The sequence below is a fragment of the Lontra canadensis genome, unplaced genomic scaffold (assembly GCF_010015895.1).
Source record: "Lontra canadensis isolate GAN:19392208 unplaced genomic scaffold, GSC_riverotter_1.0 scaffold204, whole genome shotgun sequence".
Classification (NCBI taxonomy): domain Eukaryota; kingdom Metazoa; phylum Chordata; class Mammalia; order Carnivora; family Mustelidae; genus Lontra; species Lontra canadensis.
This window is the reverse complement of record NW_022631198.1, coordinates 471248-483790: the sequence shown is the minus strand read 5'-3', so window position 1 is coordinate 483790 and position 12543 is coordinate 471248. Positions and strand designations below refer to the sequence as shown.

Here is a 12543-nt window from a genome sequence, read left to right as displayed (position 1 = left end):
AATCACTCCCCTTCCCCCCCAAGACTGAAATTTTATAAGACTATGCTTTGATATGCGGCTGTTTGCATCCACTGTTCTGAGCATTCACTGGGCCTTTTCTCTTGTGACACTCAGGTCCTTAAGTTCAGTGTGATTTCTCCCATGGCATCCCTGTTGTAACAGAAGGCTGTGCCCTCTATGCACTGCACAAAGGTGCCCTGCTGAGGAGGTGGCTGGGGGCTGAAATCTAACCAGGATTCCATTTCCTCAAATGTGTGCCTTAGCTTAAGACTATGTCTGCTTAGAGGAGGGGCATCCTTTTCTTTCCACACCTTTTTCTGTTTACCAAGCCGGGCTCACAGAGTGCATTCATCCATGCTAGGTGTCTTTTTCTCATTTATATAAAGGTGACCCAGAAGGTGGTGGTGACCCTGCCCTCCCTTTTCTGTGTTCCTTCTTTAGAACTCCTATTATTCAGACATTGGCTCTCCTAGATGAAGTCTCTCAACTCCCTTTATTTTCTCTCCTATTTTCCATCTTTTGTCCCTTTGTTTCACTTGCCAAGACATTCTGTCAACCTGATCTTCTAGTCTTATTGAATTCTTGTTTCCGCATGTTTTAAGGTCTAAGAGCCTTGGTTCTCTAAATACTTCCTTTGCACAACATCTTGTTCATGTTTCATGAGTGCAACATCTTCTCTCTCTGAGGGCATTAATGATAATTCTTTCTGGAAGTTTTCTTTTCCCTGTCGTTTGTCCTTTCTTTCTGTTTTAGTGTTTTGGTCTCTGCATCTCATCTCTACAACACACCACTGGACAACTTCCTCTCTCCAACACTAGAAATTTGTTTCTCAGAGAGGGTAACACAGTAGGTCTCTGGGCTGGGGGACATCAGACACAGTCGAGATGGAGAGTACCAGAGTGAAAACGGGGAAAGCATGAGAATGTTTACTGAATATAGAGACCTCTGTAAGCTTTCTCCACAAAGCTCCAGACAAAAAGGAGAAAACAGAAGGAGCAAATAACTGATATCTGTACCTTTGGGTGTAAGAAAAATATCGTGGAACTTTTATTTGTATTATTTTATCCCACCATTGCATAACTTCTATGTTTTGCTTTTAAATATTTCAAAATAAATAACATAAACAAACATATATCAGGGCTCATGCTCAAATTTTGTTACTGATGGAGGCACATAGTCAAAAGAGTTCAGAGGCCACTGCATTAAACTACGAATGTTTGTAAAGTAAATTGCATTGATTTCAATTCTCCACACTTGATTTATAGCTGTATCATGACAATAAGCCAATACAATGTGATATACCATACAGAAATTTTTAAACTAATACACCTGTAAGAACTCAGTGTTCCACGTGGAACAAAATTTTACCCAACTTCAGATAATTCAAGAAAACGTGTATTTTTATCTCCCCACTTACCAGTGAGTCCTTCCTGATAAGCTGGAAGCAGCATATCAGACCATGTTAAATTAACAATGACATATTAAGTGCCCGACTACCATGTCAAATATGAGTTTTCTGACCCACATAAAAACTGAAATATGCACACACATGCCCTTTTAAGTATACAGTGTGGCCTGGACATTCAGCTCATTGCATATGGCAGTAATGTTAAGAGGTGGCATAGGGTATATAAAACAATAGAAAGAAAGGAACGAAAACTAAGAACTGATAATAAGGAGAGGAACATTCAAGAAATACTGCTGATCTTGGGTTACTAGTTGAAAGGAGCAGTTACACTTTAACTTTGGAACTCGATGCTTAAATACATCATTATTTTTGCCTCACCCATTTTCCTAATTGTAATTCCCCCAAAGGATTTAACTCATCTAGTGTGAAAGCAGTGATCCATAAAGGGAGTTTGAATTAGAACTACCCTAGAACATCCCGATGTCTTCAGCAAAATCAATTCCTTGTGTAAGTTTGATTAAACTAAAACCTACAAAAATACCATCAAATGTTTCTGAGTTGATAGGTTCATGAACGGATTCAAAGGTTGACCCAGCCATTCTTTTAGCTGAGATGTCTTCAGGTAATCTACTACAACCTTCACCAAGGCAACGCAAAAAATATATGTAGAATTTCTTATGGTTAGGAAAGAAACAAAAGTAGTGTATCTGCTTGAATGAGTTACCACGTCCGTGCACTCTGTCGCTGGCCAAGCTGCACAAGCTGGCATCTCTCCACCACAAGAGGGCAATAGCGCTCAACCGTTGTCAATGGAAACCCCCTCCAGAGCCAAGGAGGCTTCATTAGAGAAATCGTTACAGCCAGTTGTTAACACATCAATCTCTCATTGCAAAACGCGGGCAAACAGGAACCACAGCCCAGATAGGTCCAGAGCTTCTGTTCCCGGTAACAAAAAGACAGGAAATAAGCAAAAGGGTCTTGTGAAAGGGAGAGGCCTCCCTCCCCATCCTCATGTCCTAGAATCACCGTGGAGATGGCTGACTATCTTAATAATGGCTGCAGATAGGGGTCTGTTTCATTTGGATGTTCAGATAAGAACACTGTGACAGGCATCTGTGGAACACGGCTCTTAATGGGGATTTGGGAAGGGCAGAATAAAAACTGATGGGTGCAGCAGAGCTGATAGCTCGGAAAATGAGTTAAGATTGATTTTAGGAATGAAACCTGGGATAAACTTTAGATTCATGACATTGGAACATTAAGATCATCAAAGTAATTTTTTTTAAGATTTTATTTATTTATTTGACAGAGAGAGATCACAAGCAGGCAGAGAGGCAGGCAGAGAGAGAGGAGGAAGCAGGCTCCCTGCTGAGCAGAGAGCCCGATGCGGGGCTTGATCCCAGGACTCTGAGATCATGACCTGAGCCCAAGGCAGAGGCTTAACCCACTGAGCCACCCAGGCGCCCCCATCAAAGTAATTTTTGCAGCCTATAGCATTACCTTGTAAAGGTTCCAGGAAGCTAATTAATACAAAAAGGGGTCAATTATAATAAATGCACCTCAGTATTTTAAGTACGTGTGTTCATTGGTCTAGTATTGCCCATAACTTGAGATGGATCAGGTATTTTTAATGTGCTCTCATGACCAGCAACTGTTTTTGTTTTTATTCATAATTGTCATTTATGACACTGAGCTATTATCTGAAAAGACTTGTAACATTTGAAAAACCCAACTTAATTTTTCTGTAATTTCTTATCTCAACATTTCTTGAACAATTACAATTTAGAGGAAAGACGGTGTTTCTGTGAGTGTTAAAAGAATTTTTGAAAATTGGACACCTATGTTTTAAAGTCACCCTCAAATAAAAATGGAGACGTGAATATTTCCCACCTTTTATGTGCCTTACTTGTCTCATATTGTACCTTTTGTCATGGTCAAAACTTCAAAACAATAGAAAGGGTACATCTAATTCAGGGAATCTTGTTCCTTCATAGAGAGAAAGGATAGAATACAGGGAAATAAAACATGTTCTGTCATCCTAATAGATACCCAGGAGGGACATAATTGTCAATGTTGTTAATGAGCCATTGGATAGAAGATGATATTTAAAAACTCTTATTCAAGTATAAGTATCATTTAATGGTTTATTCAACTCAAATTAGCAAACATTATTGAGTTAGGCACTGTGACAGACAATAGGAGTAACAAAAATGAATAAAACATCGAGCTGAGGATGAGAGTCACCCGAAAGAAGGAAGGTAATTAATATTTTTTAGCAACTACTCTGTAACAGATTGTTGCATATGTTTTCTCATTAATACTTGTAACAGTTCTGAGGTATCATCCCTGTTTTATGGAAATTGAAACCAGCAATTAAGTGGACGGCTCGAAGTCACAGAACTAGCTGGTATAGAGCCACGACTGGAACCCAGATCTGTTCAACTTTTAAAGCACAGTCTTTTTTTATTTGGGTCATTCTGTCTGAATATTAGTGATTGACTCCTGGAGAAAAGTAACTTTTATATCTGGTAGTTTAATAGTTTACAGTTTAACAAATGAAACATCATGTTGTGCAGTCATTACATATTCTAAAATATATTTTAATTAGGAAATATTTTAAACATAGAAGTTAGAGGGGTACTGGCTGGCTCAGCCCAAAGAGCACACAACTCTTGACCTCAGGGTTGTGAGTCTGAGCCCCGTGTTGGGTGTAAAGTTTACTTAAAAAAAGAAGAAGAAGAAGAAGTTAGAAACTTATAGAGGTTACAGAGCCGTATGCTATATTCAATCTTAATATTATGTATGAGTCAGACACTTTTAAAGAAATAAAACATTACAGAAACTGTTGAGACTTTCTACCTCTCTTTGATCTCATTCTCCTTTCTTCCTCTCTAGAGATAACACTATTACGAATTTGATGTTTATCAGTTTTATGCATGATTTCTTGCTTTGACTATGTGTTTATGAATCCATAAACAATATAATATTATTTTACAGGGTTTTAAATTGTGTTTTAATTGTATCCAAAAGAACATTTTAAAAAAAAAAGATTTTGTTTATTTATTTGAGAGAGAGAATGTACAGGGAAGAGGGGCAGAGGGAGAATGAGAAGCAGACTTCCCACTGAGCAGGGAGCTCATGTGGGGCTGGATCCCAGGACCCCAGGATCAGGAACGAAGCCGAAGGCAGACGCTTAACTGACTGAGCCACCCAGGTGCCCCCAAGAACACATTATTTTACAACTTACTTTTTGTGATAATATGTTTTTGAGATTTATCCACAACGGTCTATATACCAAAATTCATTTATCTGTTTTCTGGTAATTGCATAAACAAAATTCCGCTATGGTTTTGACTCAAAGCATATCTGACGAACTTTCCTCATTATACTGAAACTTATATTTTAATAACAAAAGTACAAAACTATCCACACTAACTTTTTTTTTTCTTGGTACAGATCATTCTCGAATCGAAGTATGGGAATTTGGTAATACTGTCATCGAATACTTCTACCACTGGACACACATCTGTTTAGCTCTCATGGAGCTAAACAAAAAACCAAGTAGTGCCCTTGTTCCCCCCTTGCCCTCCAAGACTGACTCCTGTGTGTATGCAAAGATGCCGAAGGGAAACGTGCCAGGGAAATGCTAATGAATTAGTACTGTACTTGGGATATTTTTGTCATGTTCAGTTTTGTTAGCTCTAAAATATTTTCAATTGCAAAGGAGTGCCACATAGACACATTCTGCTCCTAGACAGTTACCTCAGCACTTTCTAAAACAAAAATGCTACCTAAGGAGAAATTTGATCTAAAAAATATCCAGTCAAGGTAGCCGTAACCAAACGTATGGAATATGCTTAAAAGTTTCTTTTTAGTGTTAACTTTGCATCTGCCATGGCACTATTGTGGCTAATTGGGTAGAGTTATTTTCATTCTTTTAAGGTACAAAGTAAAGACTGAGATTTAAGGGGGAAGTGGCAGTTTTTACATTTATTACCAGATAATAAAGATTTTAAGAAATTAACTGAGAATTGTTTTTCTAATTTTTCAGAGACTTAAGTGAGCGCCCCCACTTTTCCCCCTCCACCTCCAACTCCTCCTCCCCACTCATTTTGACAGGTTATTCCAATGAATAGAAATTCTTGTGGGAAGATGTCCATGACTCATGGAAAAAAGCAAACACCTTTCTTTTTATTTTTTAATAACAAAAACCTCTCAAGTTCAAGAACTGCAAAAAGAATTTATACTTATTTTAAGCTTATTATTACAGCAAACTTTGCTGCTCTTTTGTGAGATCTCATCTTTGCAATAAGATATCTGATGAGAGTCCCTTTTTAATAAAAATTTGGGAAATTAAACTTCATTTTCTTTATTTGGTTGACAAAATGTGATGTGTTCCAAACATCTTATAATTTGAGATTGGAGGTCCCTTCTTAACCTTTTCTGATAAGATGGCAGTGTTATTACCAGTCCTCATCTCTTGGATGCCCAGTTTTAACCTGTAAGCCTATTTCATATTTGGGAGAGGGCTTTTCAGGGCATTTGCAATGACATTTCTAGGAACAATGTTCTTAAAGATATTAAACTGATAGCCACATATCCTGATGGCTTCAGAACAAGCTTGGCAAGTCCACTGTGCATACAAATGGCATTTTAGGCAGTGAAGAGAGAACATTTTTGCAGAATGCTACCTTCTTAACCATTATCATGGGAATTAAGCAAACTAAATGGCATCTAGCTTAACTGAGAACAGATATACATTTGCTTGGATTTTAACTTGTTTGAAGTATTTTCACACACAGTTCATTTGATCCTGTAAGGTAGTCAGTCTAATATCAGTCTAATATCATTATCTCTACTTTATAAGTTAGGACATAGGCTCAAAGAGTGAGTTGCTTAGGTCAAAATAGCTAGTAAGAAGCAGGGGGGCCTAGCATTCATCTTTCCTAATTTTTGCCAGCACCTCAGATATGTCACTAACACTTGACAACCTTTACCAGGCTAATGACCATGTTATCAGTCTTTTGGAAACTACTTTAAAATTAAGCAACTGGGGTGCCTGACTGGCTCAGTTGTTAAGCGTCTGCCTTCAGCTCAAGGTCCTGGGATTGAGCCCCACATTGGGCTCCCTGCTCTGTGGGAAGCCTGCTTCTCCCTCTCCTGCTCCCCCTGCTTGTGTTCCCTCTCTCACTGTGTCTCTGTCAAATAAATAAATAAAATCTTTGAAAAAAAATAAAATTAAGCAACCAAAAAGAAAGACTAATTGAGGGGCGCCTGGGTGGCTCAGTGGGTTAAGCCGCTGCCTTCAGCTCAGGTCATGATCTCAGAGTCCTGGGATCGAGCCCTGCATCGGGCTCTCTGCTCAGCGGGGAGCCTGCTTCCTCCTCTCTCTGCCTGCCTCTGCCTGCTTGTGATCTCTCTCTGTCAAATAAACAAATAAAAAATCTTAAAAAAAAAAAAAAAGAAAGACTAATTGGATTTATTTAATAATCTTTCAAGTAACATACTATCCCATAACACCAGAAGCTTACTTTTTTAGCGAAGAGGATGTTATTCATACTTGACAAAATTTAGATATAGATTTATATTTAAATATATTTATTGGATAGGCTGATTTGAATAATTTGAATAGATTGAATTACCTACAGTGAGATATATATATATATATATATATATATATATATATATATATATATTTCAGAAGGTTAGACTTGATTAGATTTTTTGTTGGCGCTCTTTCCTATAGCTTACAGGTAATGAGGACACTGTATGGTGTCAATCATGCAGGCCATTTTCTTCTTCTTTTTTCTTTCTTCTTCTTCTTTTTTAATTTAAAGGGGATGGAAGTTCATTGAATACACTATAAGGGAGCAGCGAGCAAGGAGAGACTGTCTACCAGGACATAGTGGCAGGGGCTAAATTGGTGGGGGGCATATGGGAGTATGAGAACATATGGAGTCTTCCTTTTTGGTAACTATGTCCAGTTTAAGTAGCCCATTGGTCAGCTAAGGCTTATGGCTGTCTTGAGGTGAGTGGCTTAATGAGCCTGTTTGCATTCAGCCCAGTGGTCACTGTGGGCCCTTTTGGCTTTCTTGGGTTTCCATTCCTCAAGCCTGTTGCCTATAAGCAGCCTCGACATCCCCCCCTGACAGATCAATGATGACAAGTCTTTGGCATTTGAGTGGAAGACTCATCTTCAGTAGCAGCTTCACGTTGGATGGGGAGAAACATGCTTTCCCTACCTAAGCTTGTGGGGCCATCAGGGTTTCTATGCAGTTATAGACCAGAGCATGGTATTATATTGTGCTGATATGAGATTTGAGTGAAATTCCCTGGTGGCTAGGTCCATGGGATTTAGAGGGAAGGGACCCTCCAATGGCATGGGCTGGAATCATCATTTGTATATATAATTGTTGGATTTACTCAGACGCATAGGAACGTATTTTGCCTGTAGATCAGAATGGCAGCTGGATCCAAGAGAACAAAGGAAAAAGGGGGTGGAGGGTGAAAGAAGCAAGGCAGCTGAGTCAGCCAGTATCAGGAAAGGGTCCCAGCCCAGTCCATAATGTGTACAGATTTCCCCTAGACAAGTTTTTACTGCACGCATGTTAGGAACACAGACCTCAGGGGGATGGAGTGGGAGGGGAGAGGAAAGGGGTCCTTCGCCGTCACAGGCACAGGCAGTTTGACCTCTCTGCCCTCAGACCTTTAGACCAAACTGGGGAGCCGTCCTGGCCAGAGATTTTAAGATGTCTGAGGAGTACTAGGGTTTGACTGCCTAAGAGCCAAAGAGAGAAAAGAAAGCGAGAGAAGGATCCTTCCCAAGGACAAGAGGGAAAATCCCTCACCCTTTCAGCAAGGACAGTCTGGTGGGTTCCCCTGGGGGCTTCAGAGCCTCACTAAGGAGTAACCTTCGCCAAGGCTGTCAGTTCCCCCAAGGAGCACTAGAGTTGGTCCACTGAGGGAAAGTCCCAAGAAATTCCAAAACAATCTGGGAAGACTCTCAACCCAGCAGAGGTTCTCCATTTAGGCCACAAAATGTGGGGCTTCCAGATTGGGTGGAGGCTCGTGGTGCAGGCAACGAAAGAATTCCCCCAAGGCAAAACAAAGGAACTAGAACTTTATTAAATATACTGCAAGGGAGGAGCGGCCAGGACAGCAAAGGAGAGACTGTTTGTCTGGACCATTTTCCTTTTTAATTATGGCTTTCCTTGGTCTAGAAACAACAATCAGTTTTCAGGACAATGAAATCTTAGGAATCTTAGAAATCTTAGAAATTCTAAGATTCTTAGAATCTTAGAAATTCTTTCAGGAATCTTAGAAAAGTTCCTGTTGCCTCTTTTAACAGCTTTATTGAAATACAACTTACATAAAATATAATGCCCCGACTTAACATGTTCGGTGCAATGGTTTTTAGTGTATTCACAGAACTTGCAACCATTACAAAATCAATTGAAAAGCATTTTCATCACCCCCTTAAGAAACCCCATACTCATTAGTAGTCGCTCTCCATTTTCCTCCACTCAAGCCCTAGGCAACTATTCATCTTCCTTTCTCTATGGGTTTGCTTATTCCAGACATTTTATATAAATGGAATCATACAGTATGTGGTTTCTTGTGATTGACTTCTGATTCCCCATTAATCTAAGTATGATTAAGCTACCAGCTACCCTTAACTTCCATAGACATCTCCAATCCACTGACTCCAAAGATCTTTGCAGGTAATTTAGGGAATTTTCATTCTTCTCATGTGAGTTTTATGTAATGCTACTCCCACCTAACCCCACTCTACATCATTAACTCTGTGTTCTTACTCTCTCCCATATGATTTTATTATAAAGACTTCTCTTAATAGATAATGTCAATAAATTAAATATTGCCTATTTCTTTGTCCATAGACATGGTAATTATCCTCAGAGGGTGTTCTGTCTCCTAGTCATTAGCTCTATAACTCTATCTTACCGTCCCTCAGTTTACTGCCTGGGCTTAGACTGTCTTGCCCATAGACCACAACTAGTAAGGCACATCTTGGTGGCCATATCTTGTTCTCTGTGGCCCCGACTCTCCAGCCACAGCTTTTTGAATTAGGGTTGACCCTAATTCAAAGGGAATTGGTTTCAACCACAAATTGGTTTCAAAGGGAAACCAATTTGTGAAATGGTCTAATATTGAAAGTAACTATACCATGGATAAACCAAACTGGGAAACAGTAATAGGAGCAGTGGCTAGAAGGGGGTAAGTATTTAGAGAGACCAAAAAGTGTCATACCAGGCCCTAAACAATTAAAGCAAACTGCCTTCCAGACAGTAAAAATTAGCAGAAATTGTTGGTAGAGAACAAGTTTAGAGAATGGGTAGTTTGGTTTGGGACAAGAATGCACAAAAAGGCAGAGAGGGTATAAAAAGCAGCAGAGACTAAAAGAGTAAGGAAGTAACATAAGTAACATTAATGTCAAAAGATTAAATGGAACATCCATTATCTTGGGTGCTAAGGACCCTGCAGTTACCCTGGATCTAATTCTAGTCAACTGCTTTATTCTTGAGGTCTTATTTCTGAAAGTCTAAGTTAGTCAGAATTCTCTGTTGTGTAACAGTCAGGAGTATGGTAGTGATGATACCATCTCTTATTGGCTTTACCCTGCTTCTGTCCTTTCAGCACCTTCAATTAAAGTTCCCAAACTTGGGTTCAAAACGTTAGGAGGCTTCTCTGTGTCTCTGATTCACTGCTGCATGTACCACCATTGCTGCAAACTCTGCCAAGTGTTTGAAGAACTTGAACTCTCTGAAACACTGCATCTGAGAAATCGGTGTTCTACCTTTGGGAAAAATCTCACAATTGCTTCACTGCAACATCCCAAAGGCAAGGGGAGAATACAGGATTTAATACAGTAATTCAAAAGCTCACATTATATATGGCATATTGAGCTGGGTAATTTTGTGTAACTAATTCTGCATTCAGTCTCTTTAAGCAAGAGGCAGACAGTCTTGGCAGGGGGGCTTTATTTTTACCCTTTATTGATTCTTCTTTATTTTAAGCAAAATAACAGATACTTATCGTTTAAAGAGTCATCCTATTATACCTTTTAAGACCAGAGCCTTTCTCAGTCCCTCTTCACCCCTATTTTTCTTATTTCTGAGTCAACTATTTTCAATTCCTTTAGCTCAGGAATTAATACACAGTCCACAGGCTAAATCTGGCCAGTTGCCTATTACAATAAAGTTTTATTAGAAAAGCCATGCCAAGGGGTGCCTGGCTAGCTCAGTCAGTGGACTAAGTGAATCTTGTTCTCAGGGTCCTGAGTTCAAGCCCCACATGTAGCGTAGAGTTTATTTAATAGATAGCTAGATAAGAAGGAAGGAAGGAAGGGGGGGTGGGAGGGGAAAGGGAAAGGTAAGGTGGAGGGAAGGAAAGGCCATGCCCAATTGTTTATGACTGCCTTTGCTCTACAAGGGCATAACTGAATACCTGCCACAGGTACTAAGACCCTAAGACCCACACAACCAAAATATTTACTATCTGACCCTTGGCATAAAAAGTCTCCCAACCTCTGGGGTGCCTGGGTGGCTCAGTGAGTTAAGCCTCTGCCTTTGGCTCAGGTCATGATCCCAGGGTCTTGGCTGGGATTGAGACCCACATCGGACTCTCTGCTCAGCAGGGGGTCTGCTTCCTCCTCTCTCTCTGCCTGCCTCTCTGCCTACTAGTGATCTCTGTCTGTTAAATAAATAAATAAAATCTAAAAAAAAAATAAAAATGAATAAATAAAATTATAAAAGTTTCCCAACTTCTATTTTGGCTTTTGTTTTGACATGTACCTCCACAGTGTGAAATAACATACTGTGTGGCTACACTTTTTTTTTTTCCCTGACTTAGGCAATATTTATTAGCCTCCCAGTTTGCATTACAAAGATTTAGCTTCTTCCCCAGCATGTGTGTCCACACACACACAAACACATAAACATTTCCCATTCCTCCATTCTTTCCAATATATTACACTGTAATTTAAATTAGAATATGTTGATCTTTAGCGTTTGCATTATTGTGATTATGTATGCTATTTAGGGCTTAGTCATGTAGTAAATTACAACTATTTTCCTTTTCTGAACATCTTTTGATTTTCCCAGTAGTTAATGTCAAAAGAGTGGCGGAGTGACCAGAATAATAGCACCCAAAGTAGATTTCAGAGCAAAGAATATTACCATGATAAAGAAGGTCATTTCATAATGAAAAATAGGTCTCCATTAATTAAGAAGTCATAACAATCTTAAGTATTTATACATCTAATAACAGAGTTTCAAGGTACATGGAGCAAAAACGGATTAGGACTACAATTCCAAAGAGACAGAAGTAGATTACTGGTTACCCAGGGTCAAAGGGTATAGGGTAAAATGACTGACTGATAGATACATGCTTTCTTTCTTGGGCATTAAAAGTATTCTAAAATTGATTGTGGTGATGATAGCACAACTCCCTGAATGTATTACAAACCATATCCCAACAAAGCTGTTTGAAAAAGAATGCCTGGGGGGGCATCTGGGGGGCCCAGTCAGTTAAGCATCTGACTCTTGATATTGGCTCAGGTCATTATCTCAGGGTGAAATTGAAACCATAATGGGCTTCGCTGCACTGGATTGTGTAGCCTACTTAAGAGTCTCTCGCTTTCCCTCCACTAGACCCTTCCCACTTAAAAAAAAAAAAAAAAAAAAAGAATGGCTATACTATGAAGAAATCCCACCTACACATAAATGGTAAATATGTGGTTAAACATAATATTTTTCTTATTTTAAAAATGTTTTTGAAAGATAATTGCTTAAAGCAAAAATAATTTATATGTTTATAACACAGGTAGCAATAAAATGTGTGAAAACAGTAACACAAAGTCTAAGAGGAAAATACTTTTGTAAGGTTTTTTAAATTATACATAGAGAAGTATAGTCATCATTGAAGACGGACTGAGACAAATTAAAGGTGTATATGAGAAACTCCAAAGCAACACCTAAAAAAATAAGTATGGCCAGTAAGCCAACAAAGAGTTTGCATCATAAAAATCTTAAGCTAAATCATAAAAATTCCTTGATTAATCCAAAAGAGGGCAAAAAAAAGCAGGGAGGGCTAGAGAACAAAGAAGAGATGGGGAA

The 12543-nt window shown here is 39.0% G+C and overlaps 1 protein-coding gene across 1 annotated transcript in view; it reads left to right on the top strand.

Moving 5' to 3' along the window:
* EFCAB5 (EF-hand calcium binding domain 5) overlaps positions 1-5251 on the top strand; it is a 115803-nt gene extending 110552 nt beyond the window's left edge. Inside the window, exon 20 of the mRNA XM_032848468.1 lies at positions 4865-5251. Within this exon, the coding sequence (XP_032704359.1) occupies positions 4865-5058 (194 nt within the window). The 3' untranslated portion in view covers positions 5059-5251. The remainder of the gene's footprint in view (positions 1-4864) is intronic.
* Positions 5252-12543: the final 7292 nt, after the last annotated feature.